Below are 15681 nucleotides of genomic sequence, written 5' to 3'. Positions count from 1 at the left end.
TTTTACTGGATGGTTTTCACAAAAACAGGAAGAGATATAAGGGGGGATATACAGGGGGATATACGGGGGGTACAAGGACGGGATATACGAGAGGGATGTACAAGTGGGATATACAGGAGGGGGGACATACAGGGGGATATATATGGGGGTCTATACACAGTATAAGGGGAGGATATATGGGGGGGATGTACAGGGGGGAGATATACAAGTGGGAAGATATACAGGGGGTGGGGGATATACAGACGGAGAAATATACAGGCTGGAGATAAAAATGATGGGATATATGGGGGATATAAAGGGGGGATCTACAGAGGGGGGGTATAGAGGAAGGGGATACACTGGAGGGGCTATACTGGTTGAGTATATTCCCTGGGACGTATATGGGGGGATAAATGGGAAGGGTTATATGGGAGTGGATGTATGGGGGGATATGCGGGGGGTATACAGGGAGTATACTGGAGGGGTAATACAGGAGGGATTTTTCAGGGGGATATACAGCAGAGGATATACAGGAAGGGTACAAAGGGCGGGATATACAGGGGGGATATACAAGAGGGAGATATAAAGGGGGGATGCAGGAGGGAGGGACATACAGGGGGATATATAACGGGGATATATGGGGGGATATATGGGAGGGATATATACAACTGGGAAATATACAGGGGGATATACAGAGGGGGAAATATACAGTGTGGGGATAAAAAGGGTGGGATATACGGGATGATATATAGAGAGGGGGATATACAGGGGGATATACAAGAGGGAGATATACGGGGGGATACAGGAGGGAGGGACATACGGGGGGATATACGAGGGGGATTTACAGTGGGGATATACGGGGGGAGATATACAAGTGGGGTATATACATATACAGGGGGATATATGAGGGGGATATATGGGGGGAGATATACAACTGGGAGATATACGGGGGGATATACAGAGGGGGAAATATACTGTGTGGGGATAAAAAGGGCGGGATATACGGCAATGAATCAGTTGAAGTCGGAAGTTTACATACACCTTAGCCAAATAAATGTTTTCTCAGTTTTTCACAATTCCTGACATTTAATCCTAGTAATAATTCACTGTCTTGGGTCAGTTAGGATCACCACTTTATTTAAAAAATGTGAAATGTCAGAATAATAGTAGAGAGAATGCTTTATTTCAGCTTTTATTTCTTTCATCACATTCCCAGTGGGTCTGAAGTTTACATACACTCAAATAGTATTTGGTAGCATTGCCTTTAAATGGTTTAACTTGGGTCAAATGTTTCAGGTAGCCTTCCACAAGCTTCCTAACGGATGTCTTGAGATGTTGCTTCAATATATCCACATAATTTTCATGCCTCATGATGCCACCTATTTTGTGAACCGACTTGCCAAAACTATAGTTTGTTAACAAGAAATTTGTGGAGTGGTTGAAAAACGAGTTTTAGTGACTCCAACCTAAGTGTATGTAAACTTCCGCCTTTAACTGTAGAGAGGGGGGATATACAGGGGGGATATACGGCAGGGGATATACAGAAGGGGAATACACAGGGGGGATATATGGTGGGATATATGGGAGGGGTTATACAGGGGGATATGCGAGGGGTATACGAAGGGGGGAACTGGAGGAGTAATACAGTAGGGATTTTAGGGGGCATATACAGGGGGGTATATACATGGGGGGATATATGTCGAGGGGTAAACGGTGGACTATATGCAAGGGTTTATATGGGGGGCATATACAGGGTTATACTGGAGGGTGGGATATACAGGGGGGATAAATGGGGGGATATACGAGGGGGATATACGGTGTGGCTATGTGGGGGGATATACGGGGGGAGATATACAAGTGGGATATATACATATACAGGGGGGGTATGCAGGGGCGATATACAGGGGGGATACAAATGATGGGATATACAGGAGGGGAAATACAAAAGGGAGATATACAGGGGGGATATACGGATGGATATATGAGGGGGATATATGGGGGAGATATACAACTGGGAGATATACAGGGGGGATACAGGGCGGGATATACAGGGGTGATATATAGAGAGGGGGGGTATACAAGGGGATTATAGAGGAGGGGGGTATACTGGAGGGGCTATACACAGGGATATACATGAGAGGAATATACCAGGAGATATATGGTGGGATATATTGGAAGCGATATACGGAAGAGGATATACAGGGGGATATGCAGGAGGTATATGGGGGGGTATACAGGAGGGGGATATATGGGGGTGGGGGGGTTGCTATACAGAAGGGGCATATACAGGAATGATATTTCCAGGACTGGGACATACAGGAAGGAGGATATACAGGGGGAATATACAGGAAAGATGACTCAAATGTAAAAGATTAAAGTGCCTTTGAACGGAGTATGGTAGTGGGTGCACCGGTTTGTGTCAAGAACTGCAATGCTGATGGGTTTTTCATGCACAACAATTTCGTGTGTATCAGAATGGTCCCCCACCCCTTAGGACATCAGGTCAACTTGACACAACTGTGGGAAGCATTGCAGTCAGCATTGGTCATTTTCCCTGTGCATAGCCGCGGGAAGTAGTTTGTGGTTGGGTGTGCTGCTGTCACGTTCGTTGACAGAAGAATCAGACCAAGGTGCAGCGTGGTAAGCGTACATCATTTTATAGATGAACACGAAAAAAACAATAAACTACAACCGAACGTGAAGCTACATGCAGTGCAGAAAGCAACTACACACAAACAAGATCCCACAAACTAAAGGTGGAAAAAAGGCTGCCTAAGTATGATCCCCAATCAGAGACAACAATAGACAGCTGCCTCTGATTGGGAACCATACCCGGCCAACAAAGAAATAGAAAAACTAGAATGCCCACCCTAATCACACCCGACCTAACCAAATAGAGAAATAAAAAGGCTCTCTAAGGTCAGGGCGTGACAGCTGCGATTATTTTGCCGCCGTCTGAAGACTAGGACTAGTTAAGGCCCAGTGCACTACTTTTAGTGTTTACCAGTATTTGTATATTGAGTCTGATAATTATCTATCCAAAACTTTCCAAAAACGAAAAAATGTATCTGATAATAAGTGTGGATTATAAAAAGACTTGCTTGATATATGTTTTCCAGTTTCTTGAAATACTTTGCAAATGCAAACTATGTCAAAACTGAAATTGTCATACTGGTCCCCCGTGGGAATCAAACTCACAACCCTGACACAACCCTGCTCATCACATCACATCATCCCAAAACACTTGATGTCTCAATGTACTCAATTACTGTATTGGTCATTGTTTTTCCTCATGGTGATGGAAGGTCTACAGGTACAAACCTAGATGACCAGCCTATATACAATACAGTCATGTACAGTACATTTACATGAAGTGGTTTGTAAGGATGGTAAATTAATACTGCACAAAAAGTGGTTGTTTTCCATGTTATTTGATCAAGAAATTTAATTTGATGTAGATGTTTTGTGTCTTTGCCCATAACTTTGCACCTTTTGATGTAAATGTTTCAGAACAGGGTTGTTCTTTCTGCATCCCATTAGAATTAAAATAACAGAGAAAGGGTCAGGGCAACAACTCTTACAATTCCAACTATTAAATCCTGTAAGATACTGTTCTTAATTATACAACTACCTTTCTTGCCAAAACGGAGTTGCTGAAAAAATGTTTTTGCCCGCGCTACAGACGTCTATATCGGTGCGGAAATACTAGCAAAGGCCCAGTACTTTATGAAAACATGTTTTTTTATTTTTATAATACATATTTATATTAATGTATTTGTTTTTATTCAGATGTTTTACCTTATAGAATCCATGCCCTGACGAGTAGAGGCTGTTCTGAGGGAAAAGGGGGGAGGGGGGGTACATCTCAATATTAGGACGGTGTTCTTAATGTTACTTCAGTATATTATGTTGCTTTTCCTTCATTCATTCATTCCTTCATTCACACACACACACACACACACACGCACGCACGCACGCACGCACGCACGCACGCACGCACGCACGCACGCACGCACGCACGCACGCACGCACGCACGCACGCACGCACGCACGCACGCACGCACGCACGCACACACACACACACACACACACACACACACACACACACACACACTACACACACACTACACACCATGCCAAAGATCAAGGAGATCTGGAAACTTGTAATCCATTTTAAGACTATTATCTCCATATTCTTGGAGCAGTTTTTGTTTTGTTTTGTTTCTGTTTTCATTGGCTCTTCAAAACAAGAAAGACATTTCAAATCCACCCCCGATCAATCCACATATATTTCCCTCTACCTCTCATAGCCAAACTCATTGTCATTTCGTTTTGACATTTTAACCTTCAGCTTGAACTTTTTTAAAGAATTGGTGAAACACTATGATGTGGAGAGAAAGAGTGTTATAGTTTTACTCAAGGTCAGGGGGAAAGAATGGAGATAGTAAGACCTTGGACACTAAAGCCTGATTATGACTCTTTCGCCTGCTTTTCATGGTTTAGCTAGAGACCAAAGAAAACTCTGTGTGGGCTCAGGTATACATATGTTATCGTTGTCCCCATCTCCCAAGCGTACCCAATTATCATATAGGTAGGGAGTGAGGGAGGGAGGGAGGGAGGGAGGGAGGGAGGGAGGGAGGGAGGGAGGGGTAGCAAAGGGCAGTAGATGGAAAGTCAGAGAGTGTCAGGGATAGATGGAGAGAGGGAGGGATGAGAGAGTGAGAGGGGAAGGGAGAGGATGTAGATAGAAATGTCAGAGAGTGTCAGGGATAGATGGAGAGAGGGAGGGATGAGAGAGTGAGAGGGGAAGGGAAGGGAGAGGATGTAGATAGAAATGTCAGAGAGAAAGTGTCAGCCTTCAATGTAATTGCTCTTAACTGAACTGGAACAGCCAACTCCAGCACTCATCCTGCCTCACACTGCAATTACCAGGCAGTCAATTAAGCCCTCCAAAACACAGCTAACACTAATATAGCAGCAGAGTGTCTAGCTAGTTGCTACTGCTGCTGTCTCTCTCCACTGCAGCAGTCGTTAATGAGAGAACACACTGTAGTTCATTAAAGGTAGACTCAGCTTCTCCACTGTTTTGGTCCCGTGGCCACCACGCTGAAACAGCATGTAGCGAACCCGTGCACATGTGCAGATACTGTGTGTGACTGTGTGAGAGCGAAGTCTTACATCTCACTCATCTTGATATCTCACTCTGTTGCAATCATCAAATCAAATCAAATCAAGTTTATTTTATATAGCACATCGTACATCAGCTAATATCTCGAAGTGCTGTACAGAATCCCAGCCTAAAACCCCAAACAGCAAGCAATGCAGGTGTAGAAGCATCATAGCCATGTCAGATATTACCAGGTGCTTGGTAAAGAATCTAGTAAGATGATAGTGATTACGATGATTATAGCATATCTAACATTCTCTCTCTGCAAACAACTCTTGTTTTAGGTCAAATGTTTTTACTACGAAAGAGAATCCCTTTGGTTTTGTCAAATGCCCGTCATTACCAGGTTCTTGGTAGAGAAGTGTTTTACATTGGTGGTGTTTTCGTATCATGGATGTTTGTGTACTTGGTGTAACAGTATACGTTCATGTTCTTGTCCACAGGCCAGAAGTGTCACAAATCCTGTAACGGTCGCTGTTGGGGTCCCAAGGAGGACCAGTGTCAAAGCTGTGAGTATCCTATAGTCTCTCTCTCCCTCTCCCTCTCTCTCTCTCTCCCTCTCTCCCTCTCTCTCTCTCTCTCTCTCTCTCTCTCTCTCTCTCTCTCTCTCTCTCTCTCTCTCTCTCTCTCTCTCTCTCTCTCTCTCTCTCTCTATAATTCAATTAAATTCAATTGACTTTATTGACATGGCAAGTTCATTATTACTTACATTGTCAAAGTATACATATCAAAAAATACAAATATATATTTATATATAAATAAATGGTGGGACCAACAGCAATAATAGTAGTGCTAGAAATGGGATTACCATTAACAACAACTACAACAACAATATTAATGAGAACAACAATACATTAAAGCAATGGTAGTAGACCAGTGTCAACATGACTGAGAAGACAGATGACATGGTATGAAAGACATAACAAAACAAGATGGGAAATATTATCGACATTACTTTGCACTTTTCACTGGCTGTCCCTCGGGTTGTGACAGGAGGACACATATTTGGCTGCCAAAACTGCACATTTTGGCTTTTCACCCAATAAATATTAGATTTTTTCTTCATCTTTTATAGTTTCAAATTCGTTGTATTGAATTATAATTTTGGGAAAGAAATATTCTCTTAGGTCTGAGTATTTGTCACAGTGTAATAGGAAATGCTCTCTACCTCTCCCCTGGAGCAGAGTGAGCACAGCCTGTCCTCTCTGGGCAGCCAGTTTTGTCTGTGACGACCGGTCTCTATAGCCAGACTGTGCTCACTGAGTCTGTACCTAGTCAATGTTTTCCTCAGTTTTCTATCATTCACAGTGGTCAGATAGTCTGCCACCATGTACTGTCTTTTTAGAGCCAAATAGCATTGAAGTTTACTTTGATTTTTTGTGGTGTCTTTCCAATAGGTGATATATTTTTCTTTTTGTTTTGTGATGATTTGGTTGGGCCAGATTTTCTGAGTGCTGTCCTGAGGCTCTATGGGGTTGGTTTGGGTTGGTGAACTGAGCCTCAGAACCAGCTGGCTGAGGGGACTCTTCTCTTGTTTCGTCTCTTGACATTGTAGAGCTGTGTGATGGAATGTTTTGGGGTCACTTGTTTTTAGATGGTTGTAAAATTTGATGCCTCTTTTTTCTATTCGAATGAGGAGGGGGTATTGGCCCAATTCTGCTCTACATGCGTTATTTGGAGTTTTTCTTTGCACTTGCAATACAGTCTTGCAAAACTCTGCATGCAGTATTTCGATTATTTCGTTTGTCCCATTTGGTAAATTCATTTTTAGAGAGTGGACCCCATACTTCACTGCCATATAGAGCAATTGGTTCTATAACTGATAGAAACATTTTGAGCCAGATTCTAATTGGAATTTCGATTTTGATGTTCCTTTTAATGGCATAGAATGCTCTTCTTGCTTTGTCTCTCAGCTCATTCACAGCCATGTGAAAGCTACCTGTGTTGCTGATATTTAGTCCTAGATATGTGTCGTTTTTGGTGTGTTCTAATAGAACTGTGTCCAAATAGAATTTATACTTGTCATCCTTATTTCCGGACCTTTTTTGGAATATCATTATATATTTTTTTTTTAGGTTAACGGTCAGAGCCCAGGAATGACAGAACCTGTGAAGACGATCTAGGTGCTGCTGTAACCCCTCTTTAGTGGAAGACAGCAGCACCAGGTCATCTGCGTACAGCAGACACTTGATTTCAGTGTTGTGTAGGGTGATACCAGGTACTGCCGATTCTTCTAATGTTTTTGCCAATTCATTAATGTAGATGTTAAATAGCGTTGGACTTATTGGGCAGCCCTGTTTCACTCCCCCGTCCCTGAGAGAAGAAGTCTGTTTGCTTGTTGCCAATTTTAACCGCACATTTGTTTTTAGTGTACATTAATAAAATCATATGTTTTCCCTCCTTTACCACTTTCTATTAATTTATAAAAAATACCTTTGTGCCAAATTGAATCAAATGCTTTCTTGAAATCTGCAAAACACAAGTAGATTTTGCCTTTGTTTTGGTTTACTTGTTTATCAATTAGAGTGTGGAGGGTGTAAATGTGGTCTGTTGTACGATAATTGTTTTGAAATCCAATCTGGCTTCTGCTCAGGACGTTGTGTTCATCATGGAAATGATGTAGTCTGCTATTTATAATACTGCAGAGAATTTTCCCCAAGTTGCTGTTAACACAAATTCCTCTGTAATTATTTGGGTCAAATTTGTCTCCATTTTTATAGATTGGTGTGATCAATCCCTGGTTCCAAATATCGGGGAAAATACCTGCAGTGAGGTTAATGTTGAAGAGTTTGAGTATAGCCAATTTGAATTTGTGGTCTGTATATTTGATCATTTCATTTAAAATACCATCAGCACCACAGGCCTTTTTGGGGTGGAGAGTGCATAGTTTTTCCAATAATTATTCTTCTGTAATTGGGGTATCCACAGGATTCTGACAGTCTTTGAATGCTGATTCAAGGATTTGTAATTTTTCTTGTATATCTTTGAGTTCTGGGCTCTTTGTTATATTGCTGTAGAGGTTTGCAAAGTGATTTCTCCACATATCCCCATTTTGGATAGCCAATTCCTCATGATGAGGTTTGTTTAATTTATTCCAATTCTCCCAGAAGTGGTTTGATTCTATGGATTCCTCAATTCCATCCAGCTGATTTCTAATGTGCTGTTCCTTTTTTGTTCTTAGGGTGTGTTTGTATTGCTTCAGTGTTTCCCCATATTGAAGGCGTATATTTTTGTTGTCTGGTTCTCTGTGTTTTTGATTAGATATATTTCTCAATGACTTTCTTAGATTTTTGCAATCATTAGCAAACCATTTTTCATTATCTGTTATTTTTGGTTTGCTCTTATGCTTCTTTAAATTAGCCAAGGAGGCTAATTTGTCAAAGTTGTCATAGTTGTCATAGTTGTTTCTGTGGGGATATGTGGGGAGGGAAAGGTTGTTGCTTCCTGGTAGGTGTTTATCCCCATGACTGTTAATAGTGTCTTGTTCTTCTGCTGTTCTTGCATTCAGGTCTCCACAGACCAGTACGTTGCCTTGGGCCTGAAAGTGACAAATTTCCCCCTCTAGAATGGAGAAACTCTCTTCATTGAAGTAGGGTGACTCTGAGGAGGGAATGTATGTGGCACAGAGGAAGACGTTTTTATCTGTCAAGATAGCCTCCTTGTTGATTTTTAACCGTATAAAGAATTCTCCTGTTTTGATCAATTCGATTGAATTAATTAGTTCAGATTTATACCATATTAGCATTCCCCCTGAGTCTCTGCCCTGTTTGATTCCTTTTAATTTAGTGGATGGTATGATTATCTCCCTATAACCTAGTGGACAGCCAGTGGAAACATCACCTCTGCACCATGTTTCCTGTAGTACTACAATATCAACATCATCAATTTCTTTCAGGAAGTCTGGGTTTCTGCTCTTTAGCCCAAAAGCAGAGGACTTCAATCCTTGTAAATTCCAATATGCAACGTAAAAAGATTTCATAACTTTTTTTTCTTTACCTTCAAAATGAGACAAACACTCACAATCCAACAAGAACTATTAAACTATGATTTTTCAATTAAAGTAAACTCTTATTATGCAAATGTGATTTGTTTATCATTTTTTTTAAATATCAAATAAAATGTTATTTGTCACATACACATGGTTAGCAGATGTTAACCTGTCTGGCACCGGGGTTCCGCTAGCGGAACTCCTCCCACATTCCACTGAAAAGGCAGAGCGCGAAATTCAAAATATATTTTTTAGAAATATTTTACTTTCACACATTAACAAGTCCAATACAGCAAATGAAAGATACACATCTTGTGAATCCAGTCAACATGTCCGATTTTTAAAATGTTTTACAGCGAAAACACCACATATATTTATGTTAGCTCACCACCAAATACAAAAAGGACAGACATTTTTCACAGCACAGGTAGCATGCACAAAGCCAACCTAACTAACCAAGAACCAACCAAACTAACCAAGAAACAACTTCATCAGATGACAGTCTTATAACATGTTATACAATAAATCTATGTTTTGTTCGAAAAATGTGCATATTTGAGGTATAAATCAGTTTTACATTGCAGCTACCATCACAGCTACCGTCAGAAATAGCACTGAAGCAGCCAGAGTAATTACAGACACCAACGTCAAATACCTAAATACTCATCAGAAAACATTTCTGAAAAATCGATGGTGTACAGCAATTTAAAGACAAACATCTTGTGAATCCAGCCAATATTTCCGATTTTTTAAGTGTTTTACAGCGAAAACACAATATAGCATTATATTAGCTTACTACAATAGCCTACCACACTACCGCATTCATTCATCAAGGCACGTTAGCGATAGCAATAGGCACGTTAGCGATAGCGAATAAACCAGCAAAATATATTAATTTTCACTAACCTTCATAAACCTTCATCAGATGACAGTCCTATAACATCAGGTTATACATACACTTATGTTTTGTTCGAAAATGTGCATATTTAGAGCTGAAATCAGTGGTTATACATTGTGCTAACGTAGCATCTTTTTCCCAGAATGTGCGGATATTTTTATGACACTCAACTATTCTGACCAAATAACTATTCATAAATGTTACTAGAAAATACATGTTGTATAGGAAATGATAGATACACTAGTTCTTAATGCAATCGCCGTGTTAGAATTCTAAAAATAACTTCATTACGACATCCAGCTTAGTTATAGCGAGAGAGTACCCAAAATCTGGGCGCAAACGACTATTTCACATGTTCGACAGATATATGAAATAGCATCATAAAATGGGTCCTACTTTTGACGATCTTCCATCAGAATGTTGTACAAGGGGTCCTTTGTCCAGAACAATCGTTGTTTGGATTTAGAATGTCCTCTTCTCCAGTCAATTAGCACGGAAAGCTAGCAAAGTAGCGCGAAGCTCTCCTTCCTGAACAAAGGCACACAACGCAACACGCCTAACGTCCCGAATAAATTTCAATAATCTAATAAAACTATATTGAAAAAACATACTTTACGATGATATTGTCACATGTATCAAATCAAATCAAAGCCGGAGATATTAGTCGTCTATAACGACAGCTTTTCAGAAGGCAAAACCAGGTCCCTTCACACGCTCTCCAGAAAACAGGAAACTGGTGACACGTCATGCCGAGAGCTTTTATTCGACCCCAGATCAAGTTATACACTCCATTTCTTCTCTCACTGCCTGTCGACATCCAGTGGAAGACGTATGAAGTGCATGTATACTGATATATATGAAGCCCATTTATAGGCAGGCCCTAGAACAGAGCATCGATTTCAGATTTTCCACTTCCTGTCAGGAAGTTTGCTGCAAAATGAGTTCTGTTTTACTCACAGATATAATGATATAAACGGTTATAAACGGTTTTAGAAACTAGAGAGTGTTTTCTATCCAATAGTAATAATAATATGCATATTGTACGAGCAAGAATTGAGTACGAGGCCGTTTAAATTGGGCACGATTTTCCCCCAAAGTGAAAACAGCACCCTCTGTCCTCAACAGGTTAATGCGAGTGTAGTGAAATGCTTGTGCTTCTAGTTCCGACAATGCAGTAATAACCAACAAGTAATCTAACCTAACAATTCCACAACTACTACCTTATACACACAAGTGTAAAGGGATAAAGAATATGTACATAAATATATATGAATTAGTGATGGTACAGAACGGCATAGGCAAGATGCAGTAGATGGTATAGAGTACAGTCTATACATATGAGATGAGTAATGTAGGGTATATAAACATAAAGTGGCATAGTTTAAAGTGGCTAGAGATACATGTATTACATAAAGATGGCAAGATGCAGTAGATGATATAGAGTACAGTATATACATATACATATGAGATGAGTAATGTAGGGTATGTAAACATTATATTAGGTGGCATTGTTTAAAGTGGCTAGTGATACATTTTTACATAATTTCCATCAATTCCCATTATTAAAGTGGCTGGAGTTGAGTCAGTATGTTGGCAGCGGCCACTAAATGTTAGTGGTGGCTGTTTAACAGTCTGATGGCCTTGAGATAGAAGCTGTTTTTCAGTCTCTCAGTCCCTGCTTTGATGCACCTGTACTGACCTCGCCTTCTGGATGATAGCGGGGTGAACAGGCAGTGGCTCGGGTGGTTGTTGTCCTTGATGATCTTTATGGCCTTCCTGTGACATTGGGTGGTGTAGGTGTCCTGGAGGGCAGGTAGTTTGCCTCCGGTGATGCGTTGTGCAGACCTCACTACCCTCTGGAGAGCCTTACGGTTGTGGGCGGAGCAGTTGCCGTACCAGGCGGTGATACAGCCCGACAGGATGCTCTCGATTGTGCATCTGTAGAAGTTTGTGAGTGCTTTTGGTGACAAGCCGAATTTCTTCAGCCTCCTGAGGTTGAAGAGGCGCTGCTGCGCCTTCTTCACAACGCTGTCTGTGTGGGTGGACCAATTCAGTTTGTCCGTGATGTGTACACCGAGGAACTTAAAACTTTCCACCTTCTCCACGACTGTCCCGTCGATGTGGATAGGGGGGTGCTCCCTCTGCTGTTTCCTGAAGTCCACAATCATCTCCTTTGTTTTGTTGACGTTGAGTGTGAGGTTATTTTCCTGACACCACACTCCGAGGGCCCTCACCTCCTCCCTGTAGGCCGTCTCGTCGTTGTTGGTAATCAAGCCTACCACTGTAGTGTCGTCCGCAAACTTGATGATTGAGTTGGAGGCGTGCATGGCCACGCAGTCATGGGTGAACAGGGAATACAGGAGAGGGCTCAGAACGCACCCTTGTGGGACCCCAGTGTTGAGGATCAGCGGGGTGGAGATGTTGTTACCTACCCTCACCACCTGGGGGCGGCCCGTCAGGAAGTCCAGGACCCAGTTGCACAGGGCGGGGTCGAGACCCAGGGTCTCGAGCTTGATGACGAGTTTGGAGGGTACTATGGTGTTAAATGCTGAGCTGTAGTCGATGAACAGCATTCTCACATAGGTATTCCTCTTGTCCAGATGGGTTAGGGCAGTGTGCAGTGTGGTTGCGATTGCATCGTCTGTGGACCTATTGGGTCGGTAAGCAAATTGGAGTGGGTCTAGGGTGTCAGGTAGGGTGGAGGTGATATGGTCCTTGACTAGTCTCTCAAAGCACTTCATGATGACGGAAGTGAGTGCTACGGGGCGGTAGTCGTTTAGCTCAGTTACCTTAGCTTTCTTGGGAACAGGAACAATGGTGGCCCTCTTGAAGCATGTGGGAACAGCAGACTGGGATAAGGATTGATTGAATATGTCCTTAAACACACCAGCCAGCTGGTCTGCGCATGCTCTGAGGACGCGGCTGGGAATGCCGTCTGGGCCTGCAGCCTTGCGAGGGTTAACAGGTTTAAATGTTTTATTCACCTCGGCTGCAGTGAAGGAGTGCCCGCAGGTTTTGGTAGCGGCCGTGTCAGTGGCACTGTATTGTCCTCAAAGCGAGCAAAAAAGTTATTTAGTCTGTCTGGGAGCAAGACATCCTGGTCCGCGACGGGGCTGGTTTTCTTTTTGTAATCCGTGATTGACTGTTCTATTCTATTTAAGATAGAATGTGTGTCATGCCACTTGGGTGGATGTAGTGTGAGAATGGTGGAGTTCTTGTGCTCATCTTACCATGACCCTCGGCCTATCACATGTGAGCATAGTAGACTCAGCATTTGTTTAATGTCACTCATTTGGTTGGTGGGGGCTGGGCCAGTTGCTCTATAGCTCTCTCTCTCTCTCTCTCTCTCTCTCTCTCTCTCTCTCTCTCTCTCTCTCTCTCTCTCTCTCTCTCGCTCTCTCTATAGCTCTCTCTATAGCTCTCTCTATAGCTCTCTCTATAGCTCTCTCTATAGCTCTCTCTATAGCTCTCTCTCTCTATAGCTCTCTCTCTCTATATAGCTCTCTCTCTCTATATAGCTCTCTCTGTCTCTATATAGCTCTCTCTGTCTCTATATAGCTCTCTCCTCTCTCTCTCTCTCTCCTCTCTCTCTCTCTCTCCATAGCTCTCTCTCATCTCCCAGTTGTCTCCAGCCCTTGCTCCCGCCCCATCCCGCCCTCTTCCAAGATGCCAGATTCTAAATCCTCTCCTCGTCAGGCTTAAACGACCTGGATTTCCTCTGCCACCCACTCCACTGGCTGCACTGCTTTAAGACAAACTGTTGAACAACACAAAGTCAGTTGCCTCAGCTGTGAGCCAGGTTAATCTAGCTGTGTTGTGTGAAGGTGTGAAAGGTAACCTGGGTCAGCTGTGCTCTGTCTCCCTGGGCTGACACACACACACACACACACATGCACGCACGCACGCACGCACGCACGCACGCACGCACGCACGCACGCACGCACGCACGCACGCACGCACGCACACACACACACACACACCCACACTGCTGTGTTTTAGTGGGACCCTCTCTTTTGTGGACATGCACAGTACTAAGAAGATAGTGATACAAGTGATACATGCACACACACACACACACACTAGGTCCCTCTCTAACAGGAGACAGTGTTGCTGTAACAGTCCTGTAGTAAAACACCATTAGGGTTGAGTTGAAGAACTACATCTGTAACTTACCTGAATCACTCTCATGTCCTCTCTCAGTACTGCTGCCTCAGCCTGCTGCCTCAGTACTGCTGCCTCAGCCTGCTGCCTCAATACTGATGCCTCAGCCTGCTGCCTCAGTACTGCTGCCTCAGCCTGCTGCCTCAATACTGCTGCCTCAGTACTGCTGCCTCAGCCTGCTGTCTCAGTACTGCTGCCTCAGCCTGCTGCCTCAGTACTGCTGCCTCAGTACTGCTGCCTCAGCCTGCTGCCTCAATACTGCTGCCTCAGCCTGCTGCCTCAGCCTGCTGTCTCAGTACTGCTGCCTCAGCCTGCTGCCTCAGCCTGCTGTCTCAGTACTGCTGCCTCAGCCTGCTGCCTCAATACTGCTGCCTCAGTACTGCTGCCTCAGCCTGCTGTCTCAGTACTGCTGCCTCAGCCTGCTGCCTCATGTATGCATATGTATCTCTATCCCTCCATCCCCTCTCTTTCTTTCTGTCATTTTACTATCTTTCCATCACATGCATTCTCTCCATCTCTCTCTCTCTGTTCTCTGTTTTCTCTCTCCCTTTCTCACTCTCTCTCTGATACAGCATCCCTTTCCCTCCATCCCTCTTGCTCCATCCCTCTTGCTCCATCCCTTTCCCTCCATCCCTCTTGCTCCATCCCTTTCCCTCCATCCCTCTTGCTCCATCCCTCTCCCTCCTTCCCTCTTGCTCCATCCCTCTTGCTCCATCCCTTTCCCTCCATCCCTCTTGCTCCATCCCTTTCCCTCCATTCATCTTGCTCCATCCCTCTCCCTCTATTACCCCATCCCTCTCTCCCTCCATCCCTCTCCCTCCATCCCTCTCCCTCCATCCCTCTCCCTACATCCCTCTCCCTCTACTCGTGACAATTGCGCCGGAAGAAATGGCAGCAGTTTTCCGGGCGACTAACCAATTGTGCTATTATGTGTTATTTTTCGGGTTATTTGTAACTTATTTTGTACATAATGTTTCTGCCACCGTATCTTACAGCAAAAAAGAGCGTCTGGATATCAGGACAGCGATCACTCACCTCGGATTAGACTGAGAGCTTCTGGATATCAGGACAGCGATCACTCACCTCGGATTAGACTAAGATTTTTTCTTCAACAAGCAGGAAGCACAGGATGTACTGTGAACACCCGACAAGGCCGACATCCCCGTCATTAGCAAGAGAAAGAGACGCAGGTATAGAGGACACAGAGCGGGGTGCCCCGTAAGGATCCGCAGAAGGTGAGTGGGAAAGCTGTCATTACCGTCAATATTACTCGCCAACGTACAATTATTGGACAATAAATTAGACGAGGTACGATCACGAATATCCTACCAACGGGACAACAGAAACTGTGACATGTTTCACGGAATCATGGCTGGATGATGACATGGATCTTCAGCTAGCAGGATCTACGCTGCACCGGCTAGATAGAACAGCACACTCCAGTAAGATGGGGGGGGGTGGGGGGGGTTGGTGCATATCTGTAAACAA

The 15681-nt window shown here is 43.4% G+C and overlaps 1 protein-coding gene across 1 annotated transcript in view; it reads left to right on the top strand.

Annotated features, from left to right (window-relative positions):
* LOC120063925 (receptor tyrosine-protein kinase erbB-4-like) overlaps nt 1–14292 on the top strand; it is a 75593-nt gene extending 61301 nt beyond the window's left edge. Inside the window, exons 4-5 of the mRNA XM_039014235.1 lie at nt 5590–5669; nt 14233–14292. Coding sequence (XP_038870163.1) covers nt 5590–5669; nt 14233–14292 — 140 coding nt within the window. The remainder of the gene's footprint in view (nt 1–5589; nt 5670–14232) is intronic.
* The last annotated feature ends 1389 nt before the right edge of the window (nt 14293–15681 follow it).

Source organism: Salvelinus namaycush, chromosome 19, assembly GCF_016432855.1.
Source record: "Salvelinus namaycush isolate Seneca chromosome 19, SaNama_1.0, whole genome shotgun sequence".
Classification (NCBI taxonomy): Eukaryota; Metazoa; Chordata; class Actinopteri; order Salmoniformes; family Salmonidae; genus Salvelinus; species Salvelinus namaycush.
Note: the sequence above shows the minus strand (reverse complement) of the source record. Positions and strands in the feature narration are given on the sequence as shown.